This window comes from Opisthocomus hoazin, chromosome 12 (genome assembly GCF_030867145.1).
Source record: "Opisthocomus hoazin isolate bOpiHoa1 chromosome 12, bOpiHoa1.hap1, whole genome shotgun sequence".
Lineage (NCBI taxonomy): Eukaryota > Metazoa > Chordata > Aves > Opisthocomiformes > Opisthocomidae > Opisthocomus > Opisthocomus hoazin.
This window is the reverse complement of record NC_134425.1, coordinates 6,244,647-6,260,644: the sequence shown is the minus strand read 5'-3', so window position 1 is coordinate 6,260,644 and position 15,998 is coordinate 6,244,647. Positions and strand designations below refer to the sequence as shown.

General features: G+C 40.9%; 1 protein-coding gene across 4 annotated transcripts; it reads right to left on the bottom strand.

The window, feature by feature from the left end:
- Positions 1-1,683: 1,683 nt before the first annotated feature.
- Positions 1,684-14,288, bottom strand: LOC104339209 (MTOR-associated protein MEAK7). 4 transcript variants are annotated; one of them, XM_075433745.1, is made up of 9 exons: positions 14,184-14,288; positions 13,496-13,775; positions 12,279-12,455; positions 9,451-9,681; positions 8,546-8,690; positions 7,457-7,897; positions 6,046-6,164; positions 4,667-4,846; positions 1,684-3,604 (listed from the first exon to the last, which is right to left on the bottom strand). In XM_075433745.1, exons 3-9 carry the CDS (start codon positions 12,444-12,446, stop codon positions 3,479-3,481), a joined length of 1,410 nt encoding a protein of 469 aa, XP_075289860.1. In that variant the 5' UTR covers positions 12,447-12,455; positions 13,496-13,775; positions 14,184-14,288; the 3' UTR covers positions 1,684-3,478. The 4 variants fall into 4 exon arrangements, with proteins under 4 accessions (XP_075289860.1, XP_075289862.1, XP_075289861.1 ...); XM_075433747.1 differs by having other exon boundaries at positions 13,653-13,775; XM_075433746.1 differs by having other exon boundaries at positions 13,680-13,775.
- Between the last annotated feature and the right edge of the window lie 1,710 nt (positions 14,289-15,998).

The window sequence follows — 15,998 nt, the reverse complement described above, 5'->3', positions numbered from 1 at the left end:
TTCCTCTAAAGATACACTTGGAACGGAGCTGTGACGCTGGATAATCCAAAAGCACCATTTTCTGACGCCGCACATCCTTTCTGCAGATACAAGCGAATGTGTATGAACAATTCTTCCTACTCCAGAGTCTGTTCCTTCTGCACACTCTGCCTACGCTGTTTGAGCTGTCTACAGAAACCTGCGGAGCAGCTCCTGTTTTAAACCAGGATCAGGTATATTTTTATAACATTGATCTATATGTCAAGAATGCTGTGATAGTCCCAGACAAAATAACACAATTTCACACCTGTACAGAAAAATCTGTTGTGCCTAAAGTGAAATTTTATTTATTTAAATCAAAATGATTTTTATTAATAAAAATCTACATTTTAAAATGTTACTTACAAGTATCTGAATGAGACTTTTGATTTAGACCCGTCCTTCTACATTAAATTAGAAGAATGGAAAATACCTGCCTTCACCAGCAGTTCTTTTCCTATAGTCATTCCATAGTGTTTCTACATTCCCAGATATCTAGCCTTGATTCAGCAAGACTCTCAAGGAAACTGTGGGGAGATGTCAAACAAAGAGCAGAGAGCTGAAGTGCTAACCCTTGGCTGTCAGCTTTTGCCAGACACCGCGGTGACTTTTTTGTACCTTTGTGACTAATGGGAGCAAACTGGAAGGCTGACCTGGTCTGACGCACAGTACTGGATGGACATAATGGGGAAGGGACTCACTTTCACAAGTGCGTGAGAATAAAGATGACTCATGTACACAGCAGGGATGTTCAGCTTTGCTGCTGGATCAATACCTGCACAGAACTGATTGAGAGGTGTTTAGATCATAGCTAAGCCCACTGCTGACAAACACTTTCTGCACATTTTTAGACATAAGAACACGAAGCACAAATGCTTAATCATCAGGTTCAGGAAAAAAAGAAACGTTGAGCCTCTTTCAAGCCCATCTTTTACATCTAAAGAACAATTTTGAATAATCCCATCTGCTGGTTGGATCAGTAGTGTCCTAGTAAATAAAACTTCACTGATACATTTGCTATAGTGCCATAGTGTCAGCTTTCCTTTTGTCCCAGCTTAACACCTTCACTTCAAAGTGAAGACTGAGAGTCTCAGATACAAACTTGCCAAAAAACACAATTTCAGAGGTTAAAACGCTACGCTGATCTTCACAAGATGATATTTAAACAGGATTACATTTGGGATTCATAGCCTAGAGAGAACCAGCTATACTGATACTTATTTTACATCAAAGAAAACCGGGCCACTGAAATATTTTTGGTGAAGAGTAGCATTGTGCAATTCGCCCTCCCCAGCTATGGTCTGCAAAGGTATCTGGTCACTAGTTATTTTGAAAATCCTTGCAAATCATTTCAGTCCTCAAAGAAAAGTCTCTGTCTTGTAACAGAAGGAAAAGAAAGTCTAGTTGTTTATTTCACGTGTAACCGCAGAAATTCAACTGTGTCTCATTCCTGTATGCCGTCCCCTTCAAGTTTTTAGGATGCTTTGTCAGTGTCTAAGTGAAGAATACCTCTGAGACTTATGGTGGGAGTTTGAGAATGTTAAAACAAAATCCAGCATCACCACACTTAGACAGCATCGTGTACTTACTTGCTGTAGCACTCCCTACCTTGTACCATTTAAACTTCTTATTAAAATATACAGAGAAGGAAATTATACAAAAGCATCAGTGTAAATGTTTTAATGCTTACCTTTTTTTTCTATGTGTTACAAACTTGGGAGACTATGCAGTTTATTTAAGCAAACACAAGATAAAAGGATATTAGTTCAGGCCTTTCACGGCATACTCTGTACTAGAACAGATACATATACGCCCCAATCATTAGCTCAGGTAGCATACAAAATGCATTGTTGAGTCCTAGGATGCCTGGTTGAAGTGATGTCTTCATGCTCTCCTTTCAAGGCTAAATTCATATTGTTTAATAGAATTTTAAAAAACAGGATCTATATTAAGGCACAAGAGCAGATTTTTCATAGGGAGCCAGATTTGAATATTCTGAATAACATCGGGTGGAAAAAAAAAGGCCCCATACAAGAAAATGCTAATGGAAAGAATTTGAAGGAAGGCCACATAACCAGGAATCCCAGTATTTTTATAGACCATTACAGCACATTTTGTGCTCTAAACTGCATGGAAGACAAACTCCTGCTGGGACAGAGGGGATTTGATACATTCCTTTTGCTTAGGAGGAGAAAGGCTGACAATCACACATACTAATAACCAAACACAATCTGCTGAGTTAGAAATGATGGTCCCCGGCAGAAATGAGGGTTATTTCTGACAAGTGAATTACACATAGAATTAGCAAGGTCAAACTAACTAATAAAACTAATGATGGGAATGGATTCAAGCAGAAAAAGCCTGGAGTATAATAGATTTCACAAAACTGGTGAACAGCCAACAAAACAGAGAAAACACCCCAACCCACTAGTCATATTTCACAGTGTCACAGTGTGGGCATTTTTTTCCATAATATGGTAATGATTATGTGGAAATAAAGTGTACAGCAGTCTTCTTTAAACATGCTACAGACATAGCCCTGTTTGGTTTTTTTTTTAACAAGGTATCTGCAGATACTATTCCCAATTAACTGTGGATGCTTCTTACTTAATTGTTTTTACAGCCTGATCTTTTATTCCATTCTCAAGTGAAGCTACTAAAGAAGGCACCTTATCTAGAGAATTTCTGGTGAAGGTATGGCCCAATCTTAGGATAAATACAGCTGAATGAATCCCAATGGCTCTCTTCTATGAAGCTTAAAAAACAATAGGCAAACTTCTGCAGAAATATCTTAAGTGAAATGCATTAAGGTGTAGTGTAGCATGGTAAAACTGGCTGCTGTGTACATAGCATTCCAGACACCGTACAGCCCATATAGTCACTTGCTGAAAATCTGACTTAGGAAACATGAAATTTAATGCTTTAACTGGGGCAATGAAAATTAATATCATCCTTCATATGGAATCATGTGGACTATTCTCTGTTTACCAATGTAAGACATCATTACAATTTGCAAGCTTCACTGATTAATTTCATTGCATGTAAATAAATATGTGCAGTTGAGGTATACGAGCCTTAAGCAGTGTCTTCAACAGTCTTTATAAAAATATATATCAATTCTCCAAGTCAGCAAGCTGTACTGTCAACAACTAGTTCTTCTGTTTTTAATTCTGTATGGAGACAGGATCTATGAGGAATACTAGCAAATTCATATTCAGCTAGAACTCAGAGATCTCTAATGATAAGTTAGTTTTTCTGTCCTCCCCAGACAAAACCCTTTAGGCAGGATATTGTATTGGACCTAAATATTACATAAGTATGAGGCTTAAGCTTTGTCCCAGATAATTAGGTAAACATAAGCGAAAAAAATTAGGAAAAAATACTCTGTCCAAGGAACATTAACACTCAGGAACAAAAAAAAAGAAAAACCACAAAAGTTTTTCATGTTACTGTGATTCTTTTAGCTATCGTCATCATCATCGTCTTCAATGGGTTCTCGCAGACCTTCGCTCTGACGACTTTTTCCAGCCATTTCTAGCAAGGCCTGAGCCTCAGGGTCTACATCCAGGATACTCTTACCTTTTGTCTTCAAAATAAAATAAAGTACAGTCAATTTAAATGTCATTATGAAAAAATCAATATCAGGCTACAAGAAAGAGACATATTGAAAAGTCCACAAGCAATCTGGTTTGCAAGCTAGTCAGAATGAAGAATATATACTTTCCAATAAAGGCATTTGAGATTCACTGGGATACATCAAATTGTTTTTATTGCTGCAGTTATACAAAATAGTCAAAATTTTCCTAAGATGATAGTGAACTAGTTCAAGTTTATTCAGGTTACAAGCCAGCCAGAACATCCTGGTTAACCTGACCTCAATTTGAAGTGCAGATGTGAACTTTTTTTTTTTTTTTTTTTTAAGAGATTCAAGTGCAATTCAACATTTTTGGTAAACAATTTGTTCTGTTTCTATTTAGAGCTGTGTGTCCAGTGAAAAAACAGGGCACATGAATTTCTTATGAAAAGAAATAAAAATTTAAAAGAAAAAAACCAACACCAAAACATGCAGACCTGACAGTTTAATAAGAGAATAAATTACAGGGACAGAAGAGACTGGAAAGAGGTCTCCTACTCATTCCCAGAAATAAATCAGAGGCAAAAAGACTAGCATAAATCTATTGACGTAAATTTACTGTAAAACTATAGTAAATTTGAAGTTACCGATCAAGAAATCCTGTGGGTTCTCTTCCTGAGCTACAGATTAGGATTTACTTGTGAGCTTCCGGTGCTTGCCTTCTGTTTTACAAACACTGGGTTTTAATGAACCCCTCCAAGGAGGTTCCTCCTGGAAACCACTCCCGAATATCAGCAAGGCCTACTGAAATTCACAATAAAGCACAGCTCTTCTGACTCTACCACTTCATGGCCCCTCGTGTTGTTTCTTGTTGGCATCCTCAATAATTCCACTACTGTTTTGCCATTTACTTGCTACAAAACACATGCCCATCACAGGGCCAGTTAAAGAAAACATTATTCATTACAATGGAGAGACAGCATTTAATCAGAAAACTGCAACTGCAAGTTCTGCATTTGCATCTCCTGTTCCAATCAGGACACAATTTCACAGGTTTAAATTTTGTTCACCTACCCCTGCACTTTCAGTAAGGTCTCCCACTGCCCAAACTTCCATGGCATCCAACGTAAAATCCTCTTTAGCTGACAGCTGGGGACTGTTGTAGGTGGTACATCGAGGTTTTGCTTTACTGTGTCCCTTCCCATAGTCACTGTCTACCCAGAGTCCGAAGTACCCATGCTGTCCACCCATACCCTGCGAACCAAAGCAGTACAGTAAACACTTGCTGCACGTGTTAAACAGACTGGCAAGTTAGAAAAGATAGAGTATAAATTGCTATTTTCAGTATTTCAGCTACCCTTCTATATGTAGGTGATAAAGGGTATTCTGAGTGAACCTGGGCTTCTGTACCAAAATCCAGTACTCCAGCAGACAATCAAGAATTTACCTGAGTGGTACTGCTCTCCCTCTAAGCTTTACAGGCTACCAGTATCTGTAAGCACTTCAGCTGTGTCTTCTGCCAGAAATTTAGATCACTGGCTTTTGTTTATTGACTAATGGTTCCATTTTAAACAGGGTGAAAGTGCTCAGTTTTGCTGTCTCTTTTCCATTTAGAAAAGTATCTACAGAAACAAGTGATGTGATTTGATGTTGTTTGCTTTCTTCAGAGCAAATTTACTCCAGACTGCTGCAATTCCCAAAGTTATGGGCACATAATGCCACAAAACTCTAAGGCATTTTTCAAAATAGGCAACGCGTTGCAGCTCTGTAGAAACTCCTCTGCATTTGGAGAGCTCATTCATGGACTTGAGTAAAAGGAGTTTCTGCCACTGTCATTACACAACAGCAGCAGCCTGCATGCAACTCTTGTACTCCAATTCTGTTGGGCTTTCTCAGCCTTCCATAATTTGAAAAGTAGCTAGTGTGGCAGTGACAACAGCCAGCAGAAGGATCCTCAATTACATAGATCTGCTAGCTTGAGCTGCTTCAGTGATGCGGATATGTGCAGTCAATTCTGGGCAACAGGGAGGACTGCTAGAGGGGCTTCCATGATAACCAAACCTGGCAAAAAGATTTCTTCCCAGAACCTCCATAAATCTAACCTACATAAAGCCCATCTCCTCGGATCAGACACAAATGAATTCCACCTTAGCTGATTCAGTACTTCAATATACATAACTACTGTAAAGAAAAGTACAGACTCTGTCAATACTGTAACTGGTTCTCCATCGTCACCCATAGTTCACACTTTACACTGATGCTTTAACAAAAAAAAAGAAAAAAATCCTCATGCTAAAAGTGTGGCACAAATAGCACAGTGAAGGGATGAAAACTTCCTCAGAGATTAACAAGTGAAATAAGTCTGCTCACAGTAACAGAAGCAAAAAAACACCAAACACTTCCAAACACCAGCCATGAATCCAATTTCCAAATTGCCATTTCTTAATACTTACAAGTCCATTTGGCATTGTTTGTTGGCCATGGTTCAAATACATGTAGTGGTCATTATACCCTGTGTATGGGTATACAGCAAGGGAGGGGAAAACAGAGAAAAGAAAGCATCTGTTGTCACCTGTAAATAGAAAAGCATCTAAGGTCAGACAACTGGCCAAGCAATAACTTGCCTACAAATAGGATTCGAAAAAAATACTGAAGAAGTGCAGCTGAATAAATCAAAGACAGCAGCTGCAATCTCAGAAAGCCAATACCTACCTCTCATCAAGATCTAGACCTATTCTTTACTCTCAGTTAACTCTGAGCAGGGTCACAGAAATCAATGTGCTTATACGGCTGTGACCAAGGACAGAGTCAGAGGCATGACTAGTACATCACAGTACTATGTAAGGGTACACCTATCACAGGCTTGCATTGTATCATCTAAAACTGGCCAGCTGCTAGACCTGTACAAACTGATACGAGTGCAGACACTCCTAGTTCTGACTATATGGATATATAGATCAGTTTAGGGTCAATGACTGAGATTATAATTTTTATTATGCCCAGTCTGGCACTCAGACGGACCTGTGGTGTGATTGCCTAGTACCCTGCATGCGTTATTCTATCAGGAAAAAACACAAGGGAACTGTTGTGTAATCAACATAACATAATGTTATATTAACTGACTGAAGTGGTAATTATTAAGTACTAATTAAATATAGGAATTTAGTTTTCAATGTAGCAAAAGTGAGGATTCCCAGCAGGAAGATTGTACACAGAGTCCATATTTTTTTTTCAGAAAGCCATCACAAAAGTTCTTTCCAAATAGTTGCAAAAAAACCCTCTCTTCTCCCCAGAAGATTCAAGGGAAAAAAAGTTTATCTTGTCCAAAAGACCCTTTTGCTGCTGGATTTTAAAAGGGAAACAAAACCAGACAGACAAGACAGTGCACAAAAGGCAACAGGAGGCTCAGCCTGGTGTTTAGCTCAGCTGTTCTGAGATGGAAGATTGCCATCTGCTGGACGCGATATTTAAATGCGAATTCCTCCTCTATGCTGTATTTCCTTCATTTTAATTTGATTTTCAACCTATGCAGCTACAGGCATTGATAGATTTCACTGAAAAGAAAACTTGTTCTATGATCAGTAAGTCCTTCAACTTTAAAAGTCTTGCCAAATAAGACAAACTATAAACATTCATAAGTAATATGCCCGACTGGGTACAAAGCGGGAATAAGTTTGCACATACATTTTTCAAAAATAAGTGTTATTTCTGCCACAGGAAAATGCACTTGAAAGTATAAGAAATACTGCACATCATGAAAGTAAAATGACAGTATCCGTTAAGTGGACCAGAGTCCTGTACCTGTACAGAATAGGCAATGTTTGCCAGAGCCGCGAGATACTACAAAAGAAAAGTAAGTTTTACCTTGAAACTGTGGCTTCACCTCCCAGGAGTGAGATGCAAACCCACCAAAGATATAACCATCTAAGTCCTTTAAGATCACTATACAAGGACCTTTGTTCACTATATGCCCACATAACTGTGAAAAGCTTTCTCCATGCAGCCTAGAAGAAAATAAAAGCTGCCACTTGTGCTGTAGCTCTGCAGGCAGATGGGAGTTGATGTATATGATGGATGGGATGTCAAAGAGACTGACAAGTCCTCTTCTTTTGATGCCTTTGCAGGCTGGAACCAGGTTGAGTATGTCTTTGGTTTGGTCTGGGACAGAATGCAGAACGTGAAGGCCTTGCCTGATAACAACACTGAGGAAAATTGAGATCTGTGGAACTCGGTACACCCAATCCTCAATGACACTTTGATCAAAATTTTTCTCCATCAGCTGAGGACCTACAGGTTTTGTTCCATCTAAATAATAAGACACAAAAGAACAGTAGTAAGTCTCCCAGTCTGTACCTCCCCTCTGGGAAATAATCACTTGATTTTTAAGTGTAAACACAATATTCCATTATTTTAATAGACATGGAAACACATATAAAAGGAACCAGCAACAGTGAAATTGCATTAACCTGATGCATCCACAGAAATGAGAAACATTTGTCTGTGACATCCATTGGTTGGGCTGTCATGATTAAGAAACATGGACTCCCAGTCACAATTTATGAGATGTTCTTTGCAAGACAGCAAAATATATTATTATAACAGTGCAACAATAAACCTATGCTTTGTAAAAGGACATACAGTCGCATATATATGCACATGCATCTAAACGCCTGTCACCTGCAAGTCAAGCATTTGTAAAATAGACGCGTTCCACAACAGTTTTCCATGTGCACTGAAACTGGGAGTTCAAACCAAAGCTCTCCTGAATTTAGGGGAGAAAGATGGTAAGGTAGAATAAATAAAATTCCCTAGACATCAGAAAAGCACTAGGTTTGAAATAACAGTCTCACCATTTAAATTCAAAGATGTGACTTGAAGAGAAAAATTCTTGTGAGATCAGTGATCACGTGAGCTCTACACCATTCTGGGATATATTATATTAGTGCTGCTTACCTGCAAGCTTCAATTCTGATAGCAGCTGAGAAGCCAGAGCCTTTACTCCACCTGCAGAATCCCCAGTATTCTCCAAATTCCAACCTTTCAGTTCCTTCCTGTAGCTCAGTACGTGGACTACAGACATGATCAGATCCTCTGTGAACTTAAAAGGTTAAAACATTACCATTTTGGCATTTCTGAAATAAAATTGTGAAGAGCTTCAAAGGACTTTCTGTAAATAATGTCAAGTGGTACTGATGCTGTAATCCCAATGGTAGAAACATCTCTTCTCACGACGAGTCAGGAATAACAGAAATGCCATTTCACTGTCACAGGTCTTGAAAAGTATCCTTTTTCAAGACATTTTGTAAATGTTGCTTCACAAAGCATCTCCATAAAACAGCACAAAAGAGGAAGGGGAGGTCCAAATTTTGCAGTCGTAGGAGTAGCTAGTGAATAACTCTTGTGTGAGACTCCATTCTTCCACCTTGCAAGCTACGTATTTGATTCACATGTCTATCCTGCAACTAAAGCTCTAGAAAGTATTTTGCTCAGTTCCCAGAAGCACCAGCCACACCACAACACTTGCTGCCTCTTAAGTACAGCCAGCCTCTGCACCCTTCAGAGTAAGCTTGTGAACCGTCAGACAGATCGGTTGGTGGGCTCCACAAAATCCAGGTCCTGGTTCTCAAAGTAGGCAAGTCAGCATGGAAAAGCCCACGTCTGAAACGGTCATCCCATACAACCTCGTTCACCTACACTGTTTGTCCCAGATCTGCAAGTCAGTGGTAAACAGATTAAAAAATACAGAAGTCAGGAATCCCTGTTCTGAATCTTGTACTCTAAAGATTACATGCGAATTACCTACCCATCTCTGTTCTCTTACTGTCTCCCCAACACACGTTGTTAAACTGCCTGTTTACCTCTTGGATTTGTTTGCCCTTCACGGGCCCTTCTGTTTCGGAGATCATTCTCATTATTATGGTAATCTTCTCATCTGCATTCCCTTTTAAGAGGTTTGACATAAAAATTACAAACTGCTCCTTAGCAATCTGTTCACTCAGCCCAGATGATTTTCCAGTCAGGTCAATACTTTTCATTCCGTTGTATAACCGAACAGTCATTTGCTCTGGTAATGGCTCTTGCATATATGCCTACAATGAGAAAAAGAGCAAAAACCATGTTTTAAAAAAGAAGAATAACTAATATATTCCAGCTAATCTGTGCTGAGGTGTCTCTCTACTATGAATGAAGGATTTCGATACCAAGTATCTCCTATCAGCAACAAACTTCTGTCAAAGGACTGGTTTTCAAAGAGAAAAAAAAAAAAAAACTCTGTTTTTATAGTATCTCCTTTCCAATACAATTTAGTGTATTTACAATTTTTTTATTTACAATTAGGGTACAATTTAGGACTCTGCCAGTCCAATATTTAAAACTGTGTTTTAGCCCTGCTTTCGACAGAGGAGCTCACAGATACTTCAAACAAAAGAGTAAGTAAAGTTTTTTCCATATCTCAGTTTTGGCCTCAAGACAATGCAGGCAATGTGTTTAACATAGAAACCATTCTGAGAAGTTTTCCTCAACACAGCAATGTCTATTCCAAGCACGGAACAAAACTGAGATCACCTGATTTTTATAAGGCTTCCCTGATGTTAAGGCAATCGAAATCAAAACTTACTAATCTAAACTGCACGACTGGCCCTTTGAATTGAAACCTGGCTGGTATACATCATCATGCATCACAACACTGTGGGAAAGATCTGACTCTGGATCCAAGAAACTTTCACACTGTTCAAGATAATTATATGGTTTAAAAATAAACCACCTAAAACACATCCATAAACTAGGACATGATTCCACAGAGTCTTCACCGCGCAAAGCACTGTGCGTTAACATGCTGCATACCTGACCTGACTCTTACCCACAGGGATGCAGCCCAGTGGGGACTATGCTGAAATCAATGAAGCTCCACCTGCGTAAAAGCACTCCAGCTCTATTCAGTGGAGCTGCTATTACCAAGCTATTGGTGGCTCAGTACCACTCTTATTGAAGCCACCAGGGCCGTTCCTGTTTGATGTTAATGGCTGTTGCTGTGCATGTAGGGCGAGATTCCATACGCCAAGCTCTACCCTGCTTTTGTTGACATCAGTGGTAAAACTCCCATTGATTTCAGCAGAAGCAGAATTAGCAGCCACAGTCTTGCATGTTAGAGTGCTTCATATTGAGGGAGGGATGGTCCCAGGGGGTGCAGCTGTCTTTAAGAGGCTTTCTAAAAGTGCTACATGGGCCTGAAGTGAGACAAGCAGTAGGGAACATAGTTAGAAACACTATACTCGAGGGCTTTTTACTTCACGCTGCTGTACTACCTACCTACTCCCTACCCATTCCTACCCACCACTAACTTTGTTGCACTGTTTTGTTATGCTTATAGCTATTCCAGTGAGTAGACATGGGGTGTGAAAAAGGAGGACTGTAAAAAAGGAGGACTTTAATAAACATCCAATAAACTCACACCTCTAACAATTTAGAATCCTTGTCTTAAATGGCTTGAAGAAAGCATCTAGAGATACTTGCTCTGCCTGCTTTCCAAGCTACACTGTGCAGCTTGCTCTGGTCCAGAAGCCATGGAGTTTCCCTCTAGCAAAGCACTGAGCCTAAGCAGAGTACACGGGGTTGTGCTTGGGCCCTCATCAGTGTTACCACACTGTTGCTAGATCTAGCTCAGGCATGAGCATAGACATCTACAAGGCAGGCATGGCACTGCAATAGTCCCTGCACCAAGGAATTAGGCACCTACAGGCACGCTTTCAAAAGATTTTAAGTTGGCAAACAAAAAGGTAGGAAGGGAAAAGACAAATGTTCATCAAACGTCACATTGATCTAGGGTCAAAGCTGGGAAAAGAACCTCTCCCAGGTCCCAGTGAAATAACAGACACCAAGGACCAGGCTCTTGGTCATGCTGGGGCTGAAGGCTGGGCAGCAACAACACTGCTTCCACTGATAGCTCATAAACAGCCAGGCTGGAGGCAGGCTAACGCTGGTCTGTATGCAGCTGCATTGCTAAATACCTTAAAATACCCTGCTTCTTTCCTGGAGTTTTAAATTGGTTCCATAAACTGTGTAGCATATATAAACATGCACTTTTAATACCATATTCATTTGGCCACTTGGTTCCTGCCTAACTGAAGCTATCAAGTATTGCAACGAATCATTTTCCTCTTCTTTCTTGATTAGAAAATGAATGCAAAGTTAATCAGAAAGCATAATGTATGTTAACTAGCTAAAACAGGGAGCCACAGCTTAATCGAGCAAAATTGAATTCTCTCCTTTTAATGCAAGTGAAAAGATTAGAGATGGTGGTGCAACTGATGGAGAAAGATACAACCAAAACACAAACTGACTTCTTCACAGCTTCTCAAGAAAATCTGTAAATAATCACACACTATAGGCTCCAGGAGAAAGAATATTCTTCCCATTTTTCAGCTTTTCTGTAAAAATATTTTTGTACTTCCCAACTTACTTCAGAATGAGGAAAGCTGCAAATTGACCCAACAGTGCAATTTAAGAGACAAATACAAACCTGAAAGTCACTACTCATGTTAAATATCCATCCTGCCCCAAAACATTAAGTATTAAATTGAGACGGGCAGTCCTTTAAAAGTAACTTTTGCTATGTCTTTAGTTTCCTTCTGGAATTGTGTTCAATACACTATAGTCCAGACATATCAAGAATAATAGATTGTCTTGCCTGTAGTGCTGCCAGAGTCACAGTTTTCTTTGTAGCTTTGCCATTTTTTGCTCCAGCTGAGCGACTTGATCCTGATAAGGTATCAAACACTCCATCAATGTCAGACTGCTCCTCAGGAAGAAATCTGGAAAGGTGATTCCGATAGGCATTGCTTTCGGCATTTCCCATCTTTTCAACCTGAAGCAAAGGAAAAGGAATAAAAAAAGACCCCAGTAAACACAGAAAGGTATCACGATGGCCATGCAAGACATACCAAACAGACTCACATACCCGTGCAAGTTTGACAAAAGGAGCAAATTGCTAGCCTTCCAGGAAAATATTCTTAAATCTACTGTTTTAGTCTCTGCAGTCACTGAGACTTGATGAACTTGAAGCACATCCGTGAACAGTAACCCTGCTTTATAAACTGACAGTCCGTCCGCTCTTTGCTAAGACCACCCTGTCTACCAATTCAAACCTCATTCAAGCCTCATCAAATGGAAAAACCAATATGATTCAATGACTAAATTAGCTTGTGCAAAGTGACCACAAGCCTGTCAGCTGTAATACATCAAACATGAAGGGAATAGCCTGATTATGGATTGTTTATAACAGATTATGCTACATCTCTCTGATGCATTAACGGACTGAAGCTAGTCTGCCAATAACACGTGGCACAAACACCATCAATGTAAATTCTCTGAAGATGACATGAGAATGTCTTTTCTGAGGACGCAATACAAAAATCATTCAAAAAGCTGGCAAGAAACACAGTAAAAAAACATTCTGGAAGACGACTGAAGAGCCATCAGAAACACACAGCTTCATTCAAAGTCAACAAATTGTTGAGAGCTGGTACTCACAGAATTAAAGTTAGCAGGGGGTTGGTTTGGGGTTTGTTTGTTTGACACTTTTAATGGCACAACTATGATTTCTCTCACTGTCTCAGGATTTACCTGCATTACAGAGAGTAATCCAGGAGTTTTTTAGTGTTGTTTGGGCCACAAGCTCTGGCTTTCTCCCTGGAGCAGCACAGAGCTGACCTAACAGTGCCACAGTGGGGTCTGACATCCTGAATTCCACCACGACCACAATGGCAGTCACCACCGTAAACAGCCCTCCCAGCCACCCAGGGTAGACACACGCCTGGGGTGACAATACAAAAAAGATGACAAGCAGAATAAAACACTCTTTTCATGGGTTTTTTTTCCCCACAAATTCTACATCCTTTCTAGCACCTTGCTTTTAGTTTGGGATTCCCAGTTCCACGGCAATCTCTTTTTGCAGACAAGCCGTTGCACAGCCCTTCAGCGGCCTCAGAAAGACTCCTTGCTTAGCCTAACCCAATCTTCCTGCCGTTAACTGCTGCTGACGGACTCCGACAAAGAACCGTACGCAAGAGCCTGGGTTGGGCTTCTTCACCTTCGCTGCACCCTACAGGCCCCAGCGCCTTGTTTCCCTGGGAGGAAGGCGTCAACCACAGGTGAACACCACAGGCTTAATGGAAACGGCAGAAACCTGGAAGACAAACCGTGAGGGCGTCACTGACTCCAGCAGGGAACCACTGCAGGACAGAGGTCCTCGGCCCCTCTCCCTCAGCCCGGGGAAAGGGAAGGGGGGCCGGTTCCCGCCGGGAGAGGCCTGGTTTCGGCAGCGGCCCGGCAGCGGGGCCGAGGCCCGGCGCTGACCCGCCGCTCCCCCCCGGCACCGGCGCGAAGGCGGGCTCGGTACGGGGCCGGGCGAAAGGCTTCGCGGTTTGCCGTTCCGCCGGGTTATGCCCCGGTACAGGTCAGTCCATTCCCCCCCGTTGGCAACAGCCCTGGCGTCCCGACACCCCGTCCCCGGCCCCCATCCCGGCGACGGGCGTGAGACGAGAGCCCCCTGCTCCGGAGCGGGCCGGCACAGCGGGCCCACCTCCCCGCTTACCGGCAGGGTACCCCGACCCCTCTCCGCCCCCCCGATGGGGCCCTGGGCTTTTACACACGGCCCGGCAGCCGGGGCCGGCGCCCTGCGGGGCCTGCAGGCCGCCCAGCTGGGGCGGAGCGCGGCGGGGCGGGCAGCGGCGCCGGGGAGGGACCGGAGAGGCGGGGGGCGGCGGCGGAGCGCGCTGCGGCGGCGGGCTGCGAGCTGTGGGGCCGGGGCTTGGCGGAGGTGCTTCGCCTGCTCAGCCAGGCTGAATGCCATGGTTCTGGGCTGTCAGTGTGGTTGTTCCATTCAAATTAATTCCTAGTTTGAATCTGAAGTATGGTAAGAAAGTCCGTAAGAAGGGACACTAAAACGATATAGTCAATATCTGTCATTAATCAAACCAACAAATAAGAGATTAAGTGCTTCATGTTGTAGAAATTTAACAATACAGTAAATACGATTATAGCAGAATATGATGATATATTACACTTCCAAAAGAAAAACAGGAAGTTTTTTTATTCCAAAGTCCACTGCTCACTTCATATATGTGCTGACAATCCAGAGTTCATGTTTTATCGGCTTTGCTGTGCTCCAGCTGCTTCATATGGGCACAAATACATCACCTAGAAAGAGAAGGAACAATCTGATGTATAAGAGTTTAGGGGGGGGGGGGGGGGGGAAGGCATTCATGCTCTAATTCTTGATAAAGCAAAAGAAAAAACATTTATTGCAGATGTTTACAAAAATTAAGGCATCAAAGCATAGAAGGCAATTAAGATCACAGTAATGGCTTCAGCCAGGTTAACGTAACTATCAGCACTTCTGCAGCAGAGCAAATCCATGAGTGATGATAATCCCAAAGTAAGAAAGATATAAATTTATACATTAATTTCACTGGATTTTCACATAGGCTGGAAGTCACACATGAACTCAAGCACTTTGCAGGTGTTGGACTTAAGCCCTGATTCAGTTCCTACTGAAATCTGTAAGATACCATCACTGACTTCACAGCTTCAGTGTCAGACTTTAAAAATAGAGAGCGCGAGCGTAAGAAAACATCTGAGTGTGCTCCTCAGATCTGATGGCACTATATGGATTGTATTCCTGCAAAACAGAAAAAGCAAAAACTTGCTGTTTATTCCTTGAAACAAAATGTAATTAAAAAGTCTATCTACAAAAATGTAACGAATGATATTTTACCATTTTTCACTCCAGTCTTTTACAATCAGAGATCTCCTCACATCTGACTCGTGTGTCGACATCATTCCATTTCCAAATCTATTCTAAAGTATTTTTATATTGCTGCATAGAAATCTTTGTATAGCCATGACCCAGACTGGGCACAATATTTCTCAAGACTGTATTTATTTATTTATAGAATAATGGAAACTAAAGGGGAAATTTTCTGTGGCTTCAGTAAGCCTTCACATAAGCACAACGTGATCATATAATAACTAATGAAATGGTTAAAATTCACTGTTAATAATTTAATATTATATACTTAGTTTTCACTGTTAATCTAAGTTTTTCATTGTTTCTTTCAAAATAAATACTGAATTAATATTTCCTTTTTTTTTTTTAAATACTACTTATTAAAAAGTGTATTCAGTTTCTGTAAGGTGGAAAAATCTCCCCATGCTTATTTTGAAGGTAGTACAGTGTTTGCTAATTTTCTTTTAACTTACAATTGCAATGTTTATGTGGTTAATTTTTACTAAAATTTTAAGTTAGGCTGGAGATGACTAAGCAAGGATTTCATCAAGCAAGGATTGCCAGTGTATCTTCCAATCAGAAGTACTAAACATAGAGTTTGCAGAGTGTTGTCATGCTATA